Source organism: Cicer arietinum, chromosome 8, assembly GCF_000331145.2.
Source record: "Cicer arietinum cultivar CDC Frontier isolate Library 1 chromosome 8, Cicar.CDCFrontier_v2.0, whole genome shotgun sequence".
Taxonomy (NCBI): domain Eukaryota; kingdom Viridiplantae; phylum Streptophyta; class Magnoliopsida; order Fabales; family Fabaceae; genus Cicer; species Cicer arietinum.
In genome coordinates this window covers 16,774,504-16,790,284 of record NC_021167.2, presented here as the reverse complement: position 1 = coordinate 16,790,284, position 15,781 = coordinate 16,774,504, and the positions used below count along the sequence as shown (strand labels likewise).

The 15,781-nt window shown below is 27.2% G+C and overlaps 1 protein-coding gene and 1 pseudogene across 1 annotated transcript; both read right to left on the bottom strand.

Moving 5' to 3' along the window:
• Nucleotides 1–41: 41 nt before the first annotated feature.
• Nucleotides 42–3,364, bottom strand: LOC101501451 (multiple C2 domain and transmembrane region protein 14-like; annotated as a pseudogene).
• LOC140918658 (multiple C2 domain and transmembrane region protein 14-like) lies at nucleotides 152–1,024 on the bottom strand. Its single transcript, XM_073364591.1, has one exon. The coding sequence runs from the start codon at nucleotides 1,022–1,024 to the stop codon at nucleotides 152–154; it is 873 nt and encodes a 290-aa protein (XP_073220692.1).
• Nucleotides 3,365–15,781: the final 12,417 nt, after the last annotated feature.

Below are 15,781 nucleotides of genomic sequence, written 5' to 3'. Positions count from 1 at the left end.
CTCTTTCAAAAAATCAAATCATATGAAAACAAATAAATCAATTAACTAATTGAATAACACTTTTCATATATATCCAAAAAAACAAAAACACTATTACAAAAAATACAGTGTCACCCCAATACACTAATTAGTAATAAGCTATACACGTTCATTACATAATTTGATCAGAAAATGATGGTAGTCTTTGATAAAAGTTAGACAAAATAGACGGCATGTCATCACGAAATCTTGGGTGTCTCATGTAATAAAACCCACTCAAAAGCACAAACCCTTTAAACGACATTGCGTAAAACACTAACGACGCAACCAAACAAATCAACGCAAATATCCCAGTAGCACGTGGGTCCCTCCAACTAAACAAAGCTTCCAATCTCTCCCCATGTGCCGCCACATCACCAAGTAAAGTTTGTGCCCTCCCCGCAAGCAAGCGCAGCCTATCGTACCTTATCCTAACCACCTCATTAGCTCTCGTCGTTGGAAACCCATCATACTCTTCATCAATTTCGTCGAGGTTCACCATGTCCACATAAGAAATTTTTGGATCCATATCATGTGGGACCCTCGGCCTATTTCTAAACCTCAATAACAAAATCAAGAAAGAATACATGAAAATAGTTGGAAGAATCATGTAAGGGAAAAACACAATCGCTATAAGAAGTGCGTGAACTAAAACCGTTGTGGGTGGGTGTACCCACGTGCTAATCCTGTCCAACCAACAAAAAACTGCAGTGGCACGTGACAAAAAACCAATTAATCGAAACCAATTTGCTTTACTTCTCCTAATGCTCCACATGTGAGTATCGGAGTCAAGCATGAACTGAACCACTTCATGACCCAAAGGCAGTTCAGACCGAGCTAACCGAAACATTACTATCTTCATAGCGATTTGTCTTAAAACATCTTGTTGAGTTGGACCGAATGTACAAACATAATGCATTCTTGGTAGAATTGGACTTGTGTAGGCTTGCATTAAACTCAACCATGAAGAACATGAAAATCTCACTGCAATTTCTATCTCACCCATTCTCTTCGTGCCACCTGGCAGTACAACAATCAACGAGTAGGAATTAACGTAAACACGGTTGGTGTCAAGTGTAGACAACCAACCGCACACGAATTTTCCCCATTCTAACATCTTTATGACTATTATTACCATATCTTCCATTATCAAAGACTCCAATCGTTAACACCGTGCAAGCATCGTAAACTTCCCATGTGTATTGTTCATTCCATCTCGGGTTAAACTGGTCAACAATGGTTCGAGTTCGAACCCATTTAGGTCCGTACTTAGCAACCACAAAAGCATCAGTAGTGCCACGTGTACCATCTTTTGTTTTCACAGGAAGAAGATTTGTTGCGCCACGAATCCCAACTTCGAGTAAACCGATTGGTGGTTTTGTTAATTGCTTCCTTGAGGCGCATACATCACTAGTCACGTGAGCTGCTTCGTCTAACATATGATACCCATCTTCTAAACAAACACGAACATGTATTCTACCCGTGTAAGAAGAAGATGAATCGGTCTCATTTTTTTCTTTTGTGAAAAGGTTGAACCATCTTGACTTTACTTCTGTTCGATCGTCGAGTCGCCGTTCGATGGATGAGATGTGGATTTTTGTTTGACCTATTGATTTTGAGTTTGACGCGTCTTCCACTGTCATAATTAAAAACGGCTCAAATGGCTCAGAAGCTACAAATACGAGATCTTCGTTCCATGTTGGGTTAGCCGAACTAATAAAGGTACCTCTTTCAGTTCTAAAAATCTACGTGCCACAAAAAGTAAATAAAGATATATATCAATTAATAGAAGAAAAAAAATAACTAATTAATACATTGATTTTTGCAATATTTTAAATATTTTTTTAAATATACCATCATGAAAAATTGTGAAACAGTATATATAATCACTAATATTAAAAATCAAATACTTTAAAGAAGAATATAAAAGATTACTAAAAAAAAATAAGTGTAAAATTATCATTTAAACAGTAAATTCTTCTTAATTTTGTTAACATGATTTATTTATTTTTATTTTTTACAAAATAAACAATGAGGTAATATATACATAAAATAATTTGTCAAAAGACACAAACCAAAGTATACCATTGCGGAGCAAGAGGACTATCCGGTGGAACTCTCTTTGGTACTTCTTGTAAATCAAATGACACCTTCCGAGACACAACTCCTTTTTCTGTTCACCTTCTTTGTTCTTTTCTGACCAAACGGAAACTTTCAACAACGTTGAATTCAGTCCTTCTTTATCAAATGCGAAAACTTGATCCCAATCTTTTCCTTCTTTTTGGTTCTTTGTTTTCACACTTTGAGTTCCAATCACAAGCTTTGTAAAAACCGTTGAAAGATTTTCAGATTTCGATATCTTTGCCTTCACGACACGAACGTAGAAAAACGGCATTTGATCCACGAGATCGTATCGGCTTTGATCGTTTTTCGATGATCGAAACTCGTGATCCCTCACATTCAGATCAGCACTTTTTTGTAGAATTTCAAATTGGTTCTCCCTCAATTTCACCTTCTCTGTTCCAGCAATAGGTGGATTCTCGACCTCCGGCGCCGGTGCTGGAGTTTTCAGTTTTGGCTTTTGATTTTCTTTTTCTTTAGGTTTCTTTTTATTTTCTTTGACATCTTCATTTTTTTTCTCACCATCTTGACCAGTTTCCAGCAAGTTCTCTTCTTTGTTCTGATTACCAAGTGTTTCGGTAACCGGTAAAGCCACGTCAACGTAACAAACTTTGAGTCCAATTTTACCTCTAATCTGAGAGAAAACGATCCTCTTCTCCAACGGATAGTAAACAACAACTTCCTCACCGGACTTCACAATCGTGCTTCCACATATTTTAACTTTTCCTAAAAACATGTTTCTCTTTCCAGTTTTCTTATCATTAAAAAGATTGATATGAAGCGTCTCAGAAACCATGGATTCTTTATTAAACATTAAGAACTCGAGTTTCTCATTCCATTGAGGATTCAGATATTTTCGTTCTCTTTCTTTGACCATCAAAATCCACGACCGCGTAAACGCTTGCAGTTTCTTTGGGCATCATCAAGTTCACGTTAATCACTTCAACAACTACTTTTCTCAAAAAACCCTCCACCATTGATGAATGGTTGTTCTTGAGATTGAAGGTTTCTTTGTTTCAAAGAAAGAAAGAAAAAAACACAGCGCTGAGTTAGAATACGAGTTTGTGTTGAGAATGAATTCCTGAGATTGAAGGTTTCTTTGTTTCAAAGAAAGAAAGAAAAAAACACAACGCTGAGTTAGAATACGAGTTTGTGTTGAGAATGAATGAATCTTATGGGTGAGAGAGTGCGTTGAAGGGGATTTTATAGATACGTAGTTAACCGTTATATCACTTTTAATTTTTCTATTTATTATCTGTGTGATGTATTAGTGTTTGTATTTATTATCTGTGTGTATTATCCTTGTTTTTCCTTTTTATTATCTTTTTTATTAGAAATTTTGGATTATTTATTTTTATGTTAACAAATTCAAATATAATAAATGCACTGCACATTCATCTAAAAAATTGATTTTTATTTACTTTTATATAATTTAAATGTTTATAATTGTATTTTTTATCTTCTATTTTTACTAATTCACTAAATTGATTTCTCTGTTTTAAAGTTCGTTATTTTTAGCCACTCCTTCATATTTTCCAACTAAAAAATGAATAATTTTAAAAATTGAAATTAACAATTTTAGAGATTTTTATTACAATTTCATGAGTATTATTAATTCAACATTATTGTATCATATGTTATATTGTTAAAAAAATATCTCATCATAATGTGTTAGTTAAATAATTCAAAAAATGAATTAAAAGTGTTAAATTTTAAAATAGAATTATCAACTTCGTAAATTTAGTGAAAATGAGAAAACCAACACTACAATTAAATTTAATTTTAAAAAAATTTAATTTTGACAAAAAGTGGTATTTTAAAATTTTGTTACGGATTAATATTTTAATAGTAAATATTACACAGAGTTTCTGACAACATTCTTATTTACTATTATCTCTGTTTTTTTTAGTTAATTGTTGTTTTAAGGTATTTTATACATATTAAGTTAATCAACAAAGTTTTTTATTTTTATTATTATTTATTTATTTTATAATATCTTCTAAGAAAATCAAAAAAGAAATTCTGACCGGAAGTCGAAATATAGTTAATTTTGTTTTAATTTTAAAATAGAATGATCAGCTTCGCGAATTGATTGAAAATGAGAGAACCAACACTACAATTAAAATTAATTTATTAATTTTGAGAAAAAGTGATATTTTAAAAAAAAATTCTGATTAATATTTTGATAGTAAATATTACACATAATTTCTAACAACATTCTTATTTACTACTATTTCTGCTCTTTTTAGTTAATTGTCGTTTTAAGGTTTTTTTTTATACATATTAAGATAATCAACAAAGTTTGTTATTTTTTATATTGTTATATATTTATTTTTATAATATCTTCTAAGAAAATCAACAAATAAATTATGACCAGACGTTGAAATATAATGAATTTTGTTTTAATTTTAAATCAGAAATGACAATTAATTAAAAATAAAAAATTTCTCCAAATGTATCAATTAAAATAAATGGAGAGAGTATCTTATGCTTATTGTGAGTATGCACCAATTATATGGTACAAACTCAAGAGAAACATTTGTGTAGTCATAAAAAAATTTATACACATAATTTAGTCAAACACATAAATAAGAAAAGTGGAAGATAACAAAAATTAAATGTTTAATTTTAAATAATTAAACCATTTACATTTTTTAGAGGTATGCTCGATGTAGTGTGACTCTACAATTACTTTTTCAAATTCAAAGGCTGTTATTTTTTAGAGATCAATTTTTCGATTACTAAATGAAGAAAATCGGTCATTAGATTCAACAGGTAAATTGTTAGTCGCTAGTTGTTGCGACCAAATCAGCGACCGATTTTGTGACTGAATTTCGTGACCGACTTTTTAGACTGAATTAGTGAATTAAGTTTGAGACTGATTTATGAGCCATTTTAAATTAATTTGCTATGTCATTAGTTAATTGTCGTTTTAAGGTATCATTTTTATACATATTAAGATAATCAACAAAGTTTGTTATTTTTTATATTGTTATATATTTATTTTTATAATATCTTATAAGAAAATCAACAAAGAAATTATGAACAGACGTTGAAATATAATGAATTTTGTTTTAATTTTAAATCAAAAATGACAATTAATTAAAAACAAAAAATTTCTCCAAATGTATCAATTAAAATAAATTGAGAGAGTATCTTATGCTTATTGTGAGTATGTACCACTTATATGGTACAAATTCAAGAGAAACATTTGTGTAGGCATAAAAAAATTTATAGACATAATTTAGTCAAACACATAAATAAGAAAAGTGGAAGATAACAAAAATTAAATATTTAATTTTAAATAATTAAACGATTTACATTTTTTAGAGGTGTTGTAGATGTAGTGCGACTCTACAATTACTTTTTCAAATTCAAATGCTGCTATTTAATTCATAATTTTATTTTCTCTTGTTGTATTCTGAAACCCAAATGGTGAGTCCGGGTGTAATGATAAAATTTATGTCGTATAACTCTAGATCATCCTGAATGTTTTGTATGTGACACAAATTCAAAGCACCATCAAAATTAAATATATTTCTAATTGAATTTTTATTTAATAAGTGTCTTTTGAATATAGACAGATCCAAAAAAATTTGAATAGAAGAATTAACCTATATATAACAATTTGAAGAATTAAATATGTATATAATTTTATTTTCAATTTTGTTAGTCATATCTTATATTTTTTCAGTTACACACAAGTAAGTTAGTTACGGTAAATGAGTTCACGTAAAATTAAGTTCTCATATGTAATAAGTTAAAATCACTATTTAATTTTCAATATAATGTCTCGGTATAAATAACTAAACAATTATTTAATCACTCACATTTTAGTTTCACATATAATTTTGGATAATATTTATATAACAAATATTGAATTATTCAACATCCTTTTATCAAATGCGTCGAATGAATTTCTTAGACTTAAGAAACTATACAAAAAACGACTTGTTGCTTATGTATAACGATAATTCAACTCTTAAAATTATTGTTCAATCACTTGATACAATAATTAAACTTAAAAATAATATAAATTAATAATTTTCTATATTTTATTGTGTAAATTTATTTACGACATGTGAGTGACATTAATAATTAACCAAACTATTTATTATTATTATTATTATTATTATTATTATTATTATTATTATTATTATTATTATTATTATTATTATACATATATATATATATAGTATTTCAAAATAAATATGAAAAACAAGCTCTAACTCCATTAAACCCCACATAGGAGCATCCTTGCTTTTGAAGCACTTATTAGCATTTACCGATTGATATGATTATTGTCTTCATCACTTAATTAATTTAATAATGTAGACATAGATTCTCATGAAATTCAGTTCGTAAAGTATTTGTTGTCCTTTATCTTAATCAATTTTGTGTTTTCTTTGGGTGTGCATGTCGCCTGTGTCTATTGTCTATGGATAAAAACCCACTTACAGTACTAAAAGAAAACATTAAATAAATAATTTGAGAATTTTTATATAAATGAATTTGAATGTATTGATACATTAAATCTTTAAAATAATATTTAAATGATTTAAAAAAGAATTATTTCCTATCATATATATAGTATAATAACTAATTATTATTTATTAAAACTGTTAGTGAAATAAAATTTATTTTTTTTCTGATTTTTTTTACTAAACAAAATTTAAGAATTTTATTACTTATAATAGTAAATTCTTAATATATATTTTCCAATAAAATATAAAAATTTAGTATAATATTTATAAACAACAAAATAATTTTTTTCATAAAATAATTTTTTATAAAATATAAAATAAAAAAATAAGTATTTAATTTATAAAGATGAATATTTTTTTAAAAATAAATTATATACACCTTCAATACAAAGAATTCTTACGATGTTATTTAATTATAATATTTAAATTATTATATATATTTGACTTTAACCTTAATTACCTTTAAAATAATTTTCATGAACAGTTGTGATGTACCAATAAAAAAATTTACGATTATAAATGACAATTAAAATTATTTTAAAAAGTTTAATTTATGAATGCCCATAATAAGTTTATAAACAATTTATAAAATTCAATGGGATTATGTAAGGAGACAACCCTATTTGTACGGTGCGTGCCACTAGTATTTACGAACAATCATAATATTCCCTTCATTGAATATATATGTAATTTATTTTTTAGTTTTTTTATATATCGTATTCTTAATTTGTGATTAATTGTTAATATAAAATGAATTATAAATTATGTTTAATCTCTTACTTTAATTTTACAACATTTTTGTAATGTTTAGTAAAAAAAAATTTGGAATGATTTGTAAAAAAAATTGTAACGTTTAAGACCTGAAATATTTGAAATAGCATTATTACAAATAAGCATCAGAAAATAGAAATGTACATGCCACATGTGAAAACTGAACAGCCTGTAAAAGTTTTTATATCAATAGATCACTCAAATAGTCAGATGTACAAATGCTAACATAATCAACAAACTAAATAAACCATCAACAATTAAACTATCTGTTGTGTGTATAGAAAAGATGTGAGAATTGTAACATTTAGGACCTGAAATATTTGAAATAGCATTATTACAAATAAGCATCAGAAACTGAACAGCCTGTAAAAGTTTTTATATCAATAGATCACTCAAATAGTCAGATGTACAAATGCTGACATAATCAACAAACTAAATAAATCATCAACAATTAAACTATCCGTTGTGTGTATAGAAAAGACTTTTTGATGCCTTCCTATGAAGACACAATCATTTATGACCAAAACACTTGAATACAATGCAATGTTTCAACAACACATAATCCACTCATAGATTGCCAACTCCATCACATTTTCATTTACGTCGATTGTAACACCCCAATATTTTACAGCGCGAGTACATTTATTTATTTCAAAAAATAACATCTTAATAAAATAATTTATCGTAACACAAAACGACAAGAATTCTAACTTCAGATATATATATATATATCTAAACCAACTAAAATAGTTTTTGAGACAATAATTCAAAGGATACAAATAGAAAAATACATCGGAGCTATGAGACCTATCAGACATCACTCATACCCCTGAGGTATTCTCGGCAGCCACCTGCACAAAAGTACTGCTCCAAGAATGTTATCTTCCCCATGGTCACGTCAAAAAAATAAAACATAGACCCACCAAATAAAAGTCAACTGTCAATATAAGTTATAGATACAGTCGTCTCAACCCAAAATAAGTACAACCATCAAAAGGAAGACACGAAGTTCCTATACAACAAAAACTAATTTGATCATCCACTAGCACTACAATAACAAGGGTGACCTCCATACACTGCACAAGTCCTATATGACGCACTATCTCTCTTTGAAGTAACCTCCTCCTTATCAACATCCATAAAAGGATCGGTTTCCTCAGAAGTCAGATCCACCCACGAGATAGATGGCTTCGGCGGCACTGGAATCTCAAAACAGTCTGTTATTTCAGAGAAAGTCGGTAAGGGATCACTCACCGGAAATGGATGCTCTGACTCGGGCTGCCTAGACGGTCCTACAGTGTCTCTTCCTACACGCATCAAACCCTTATCCTTTTTGCCAGTCCCCGACCTAACCACTGTATCTCCAGCTCCTACGGTGGCCTCCGCCTCAACTCTAACTGAGGAATCCTCTGCATCTTCTCATGCTACACTTGTCCCGAGCACCAATGCTGAAGGTACAAGATAGTCGATTATCTAGTTTTATTTGCGACCAAATAAGTATTCATTTTAAGATATATTATAGAGTTAGTGAAACACAACCCTTAGGTATAAGTGTTTTGAAAATATTTTTGGTTCATCTATCTTTAGTATAAAAAAATAAAATAAAAATAGTGACTTGACTCATTCTTCTACTCTCCTTTATGACAAGATTTTATGACAATTCATTGTTTTCTTGGCATAATGTGCATTAACTCATTTTTAAGACATTTAATTTATTTTTTAAAGAAATATTATAAATTTAATTATGAGTTTTTTTGTGCAATTAAGAGAGAACAACAAAAAGACTTCTCTTTTTTTGTATCTCATGTGTTCCTCTCTTTTAAACTAAAATTATGATTTTATTTTAATTCTCTAAAAAAATAATTCTATGCAATTTGTGGTTTCGTAACTATTAGATACAAAATTAAAAGGGCGATGTTACACCTTCTAAATTATTTATTTAATTAAAAGCGATGGTGTGGCACAGTGCAATATTTGTATGTGTTCTTTGTTATTTGAGTTTTTATATCTATCAATAACACGTCGCTAATCCAATTTTATAGTTTATAAAATGAAAGTTGTGACTCTAAGACATTTAATCATGTATTTGTGTGTTATATATTTTGGATGCCAAAATTACTTACTCTTGATTGTAAGCATCCATGAGAATAAAACCTTGATGTCACATGTGATTAAAATTTAACCTTTAATATTTTATCTTTGTGGTTGCCTAAGTGGCTGGTGATTTGTGTTTTAAATATTGTTATTTTTGTGGTTGTCTAAGTGGCTGGTAATTTGTATTTTGAATATTTTATCTATGTGATTGTCTAAGTGGCTGGTGATTTGTATTTTAAATATTGTTATCTTTGTGGTTGTCTAAGTGACTGGTGATTTGTGTTTTAAATATTGTTATCTTTGTGGTTGCCTAAGTGGCTAGTGATTTGTGTTTTAAATATTTTGTTGCCTAAGTGTCTGGTGATTTGTGGGTTGGACATTGTTATCTTTGTGACTATCTAATTGGCTGATGACGTGTACCTTTTGAGCATCATTGTCATTTCATGACATATCATATGCATCTTTGTGGACGTCTGTGTGACTGGTTTAATTTTTTTCCATTTGTATGAATGACTTATGTGTGGACGTCTGTGTGGCTGGTTATATCATGATCATATCTGTTTAGGAGCATGCATAACGTGCGTACATTTTATTGTTATTTTTATTTTGATCTAATTATATGCTCTACGGTGAGTTTCTATTTGATTTATTTGGATACATTTTATGACTTTTGATACATCTTTGGAAACTATTTAAAAATCAATTTCTTTAAATATTTTATTACAAAAAAATTTTATATCCATATTTTATGCCTGTTAACTTATTTTTATAAAATATAAAAATCAAAAAATAAGTATTTGATTTATAAAAATAATTATTAACTTATTAAAATTTTAATTATATACGCCATTAATATAAAGAATTCTTACAGTACTGTTATTTAATTATAATATTTAAATTATTATATATATTAAATTTTAATTTTAATTACCTTTAAAATAATTTTTATGAATAGTTGTGATATACTAATAAAAAAATTTATGACAATTAATTTTTTTAATTAATTATATAGTAAATATATTAAAAAATTTAATTTATGAATCCCCATCAAAAGTTTATAAACAACCGCCATATGTACGGTGCGTGCCACTTGTATTTAATACTTTTATCCTTTGATTTAAGAGAGTGATACACCATAATGAAGTTATTTTACATTTAAGAACAATCATAATATTCATTTTATGAAATATATATGTAATTTAATTTTTAGTTTTTTATCTATCGTATTTTTAATCTGTGATTAATTGTTAATATAAAACAAATTATAAATTATCTTTAATTTTTTTAACGTTTAGTAAAAGAAATTTTTTGTAATGATTTGTAAAAAAAATGTAACGACATTTGAATGAAGTTAAATCGGTTGATGCTCATGCTTTTCAAGTTTTTCCTTTTTGATAACTTTATACAAGACTTGCTCTTATGCTTTCATCTTGGTTTTAATTTAATGAGTCGGTGGAAATTTGAAAGTAGATGGGTAAGTTATGATGTCGAGGTACTAAAATTGTGTTATTTATACACACGTAAATTTGATATTAAATGGTTTAAAATTAAACAATAAATAAATTAAACAATGTATGAATATATAAAAATATTTAATAGAAACACAAAAATATAAGTCTTTAAGTGGTTAGCATTGTCATGATTCAAATATTTGATTTTGCATTTTGAAACTTTAATCGATATCTTGCATAAATTTTTTTAATAGAAATACAAAAATAAAAGTCTTTAAGTGTCGAGTTTGAGACATGACTCTAGTTTGAAACGTCAGTTAACAACTCAGGCAAGATGTAAATCATTCACATATGTTACATATGAAGTGACATGATATGTCACTAAAAAGAGAAGTTTGAATTGTGATTTTTTAAAATTCAAATCAACTTTTATCTCAAACAAATATTTAGATTAAGATAAGTTGTTAAATATAATATTATTGTATGATTTATAAATAATTAAACAATAAATATGAGAGAGTGAATTATAAAAAAAATTATATAAAGTCCCAATAGACTTACAATCTTAGTTTCACAACTTTACACATTAATTCTTCTGGCTCAATCTAAAAAAAAATACTTTAAGAGCTTTTTATATGCAATAAAGTAGTGTTTGAGATATTTACTTATAAGGTGTCAAATGTTAGTTTGAAAATCAAATAAAAAATATTACCTCGCTCAGAAAATATTGATTCACGAATCTGAATAGAACAATAGAAGTGTGTATGGTAAAAAAAGAGATTTTATGACTTGTATATAAAAAAATTATATTTCTTTTCCTAAACTCTTGTTCTTCGAGTGTTGTAAACACACCATTGTTTAGATGGAGAAACTCTTTTGAATGTCATATGAAAATATAATTGTTTTGCATACAAATCTAGACATCATGCTACTTAGATAACACGCTACATAGGTTCATAACTTTTTTACTTTAGTGTAAATGAGAACCATAATGTCTTCTACTTCAGGGAAACTTTCTCCAATTTTGAAGATGAAAGAAAAATTTAAGCTTCAAGTAATGTCACATAAAAGCCAATCTAAAAATTGTTTTGGAAGTTGAAAAATGAGTTAACCAACATGTGTACCTTTATAAGTACACTTTTGTCTTTTATTTAGACTCTTTTTAGGGAATGATTGAATTATTCTGTGAAAGATGGATGTTCTTTTATTTGGCATTTTACTATTGTTTCATTCTCATGATGTATATAAAATCATAAATAGTACTGACAATCGATATATCGGTATTTGTCAATTGAATTAATACTTAAAGATTATTAATTTATGATTTTATTACTTCTCACAATACTAAGATTTGTGTTCAATTTTTTCTCAATAATTTTTTATACACCATCATTTGAAGTATTTGTATTAATTTATCTTATTTACTTATTTATTTCACACAATACCAAACATTAATTTGCCTCTTTGTTTCTATTTTTTCTTTAGTACAATTTCAAGATATTATTTGTCTAGTTTTTTTCTATTTTTTCTTTAACAATGTATTTTTTTATTTGCCTCTTCACCTTTTCTGGTTTTCAATTTTCATTCACTATTATTCCCTTGTTTACATATAATAGCTACATACACAAACATATTGAATTATGTTTTTTGAATTGCCTATATTTTCGATGTTTACATTTCAACACACATTTCTTCATTTACAATGTTCTCAAAAAACCTTCTGACAAAAAGATCTATGGATACACATATAACTCTTTTAATCATCCTTCTTAATTCTAGAACATATTTTTGTTGCTTGGAAGTCACTCCAAGAGATCTTTCACAACTTAAATTTGAATCACTTTCTCGACAATGTTATGAGACATTTAAATACCGTTTGCAATTGATTTTTTTTCCATTTACACCCGTTATAACATTTCCAAAGTAAATAGAAAAAAAAAGGGCAAATAAGAATAGAAGGAAATCACTTTTTTTTTCTATATTGTTTTCTCCTCTAATTTTCATGTGTTTCATGTTTTTTTTTTTATTATTATACTTCTCTATATTATTTTTATCATGACACTTTTATGACACAAATTCAGAGTTTTAAAAGATTATTATTTCTCCTTTATTTGTACTAACATTATTTGTATGTTTTTCATTTTTATTTGAGTTGTTAATAGTGTTTAACATTACACTTTCGTTTTTTTTTAGGATGAGGAAGTTTTCCTTTTTTTTTTTTAATTCATATTGAGAGAAATAGATTTTTGGTTGAAGTTGCCATGTAATTGTTAATGTATGGTAGTAGTTCAATTTCAAGGGTATATTTCAGCAGTAATAATATAATAGTGTTTGCCTTTTTCCCTCAAAAGTTGATATTTATTGCTTTATGTGTTAGTTTTTATTTGTTACAATATGTAAGTTTTGTGTGTGGCGTAGAGAAATTCTTTTTCTTTTAAACTTGATTCTAGATTAGTAATTTTCATTATTTTAACGTATCATTTTTAAATTTGATTGATCATTATGTCTTTTAGATACAATTTTATCAAATCTTAAATTTATTTTTTTAAATTATTATTAATCTTAAAATATAACTTTTCCATGTGTGGCACGAGTCTTAGATCTAGTTTGAATAAAAATAATATATTACAAGATGTAATTGACATTTAACAAATTAAATATTATGATTAGAGAAATATATATACCTTTTCCATTGCATAATAACTGAATTATTTGTAGAAAAAAAATTATTTTAAAATAGTTGATGTTGTTATTTTTCAATGTAAATGATAATTTATTACGATACGCTATGACCTTGTTAAAACTTAGTCAATAATGAAATTAGAAATTAACCTCAAATCATCATAATAATCTCGAAAAGATTAAAGTTATTATCATAAATTAAAATTTGTGAAAAATACAACTCAATATTAAAACAGTCCGTCCATGACTATTATGACGTTAATGACTAAAGTAACTAATCATTTGATGACTAATATGAATTATTTAGACTAAAATAGTGGTTTAATCATTTAATGAAATTTAAATTATATTCAATATGATTTAATGTTATGAGACGAACATGTTATTATAAAGTTGAGAAGCATGATTCCTGAAGCGATGATATGATGAGATAATAGAAACTCTTAATGAGATAAATACTCCATGTAGAGTGGAGTACATAGCTACATGAGTACTCATGATAAACGCGCCTATGTGAATGTGGAAGTCGGGGAGCTTCTTATGAAATTTTGAGGCAGAATTGCTAAAGCGTTCTCTATACTGGAATATACATACAGGGCCATTAATGCACGAGGCTTTTGATAATACACTATATAAAAAGATTGTGTATGAGTTTGATATCAGAGATAGACTTCAAGATTATGAGTCACTCTTATTGAATTTGAATCTTACTTACTATGCAAAAGGTCAAGTCATAAGACACATTGACGTTACTTCAGAAACATTTTTTTTAATTCAAATGGGGGATTTTTGGAACATAGAGTATGTTAGTGTGTTAATTTTTAAAAATTTATTGAAGTCCCACATTAGAAAACTCTCATATATGGAGTATTTATTAAATGTTTAATTTTAAATAATTAAACCATTTACATTTTTTAGAGGTGTGCTTGATGTAGTGTGACTCTACAATTACTTTTTCAAATTCAAAGGCTGTTATTTTTTAGAGATCAATTTTTCGATTACTAAATGAAGAAAATCGGTCATTAAATTCAACAGGTAAATTGTTAGTCGCTAGTTGTTGCGACCAAATCAGAGACCGATTTTGTGACTGAATTTCGTGACCGACTTTTTAGACTGAATTAGTGAATTAAGTTTGAGACTGATTTAGGAGCCATTTTAAATTAATTTGCTATGTCATTAGTTAATTGTCGTTTTAAGGTATCATTTTTATACATATTAAGATAATCAACAAAGTTTGTTATTTTTTATATTGTTATATATTTATTTTTATAATATCTTATAAGAAAAGCAACAAAGAAATTATGAACAGACGTTGAATTTTAATGAATTTTGTTTTAATTTTAAATCAAAAATGACAATTAATTAAAAATAAAAAATTTCTCCAAATGTATCAATTAAAATAAATGGAGAGAGTATCTTATGCTTATTGTGAGTATGTACCACTTATATGGTACAAATTCAAGAGAAACATTTGTGTAGGAATAAAAAAATTTATAGACATAATTTAGTCAAACACATAAATAAGAAAAGTGGAAGATAACAAAAATTAAATATTTAATTTTAAATAATTAAACCATTTACATTTTTTAGAGGTGTGCTAGATGTAGTGTGACTCTACAATTACTTTTTCAAATTTAAAGGCTGCTATTTAATTCATAATTTTATTTTCTTTTGGTGTATTCTGAAACCCAAATGGTGAGTTCGGGTGTAATGATAAAATTTATGTCGTATAACTCTGGATCATCCTGAATGTTTTGTATGCGACACCAATTCAAAGCACCATCAGAATTTATGTTTGCTCACTAGAATTTTCATTTGACTCAATTTCAAATAGATTAAAAGATTTCAGCTTATAAGAGATTCATTTTCTTGCCTTTGACAATAGCATTCACGAATATTCCAAGAAAATTGAACATAGCTCTCTACCCATACAAGAATAAGTTTTGCAAATCAACAAATTGAGAATTAGCATATGTAATATTAATAATAAAGCAGTTAAAACTGTCCTAAGAGTGACACCACTAAAGTGCAGTTCTTAAAACTATCCATTGATTTTAATATCTAGACGATTCTTCTAGTTTGTTAAAAAATTAGAAATGTAAATTTTATATCAAAAAAAACAATTGTTAAATTTTTCAAAGTGTTAAAATTACAAATTTA

Coding starts and splice junctions, on each gene's coding strand:
- LOC140918658 (XM_073364591.1), bottom strand. CDS start 1,024: ATGGGTGAGATAGAAATTGCAGTGAGATTTTCATGTTCTTCATGGTTG.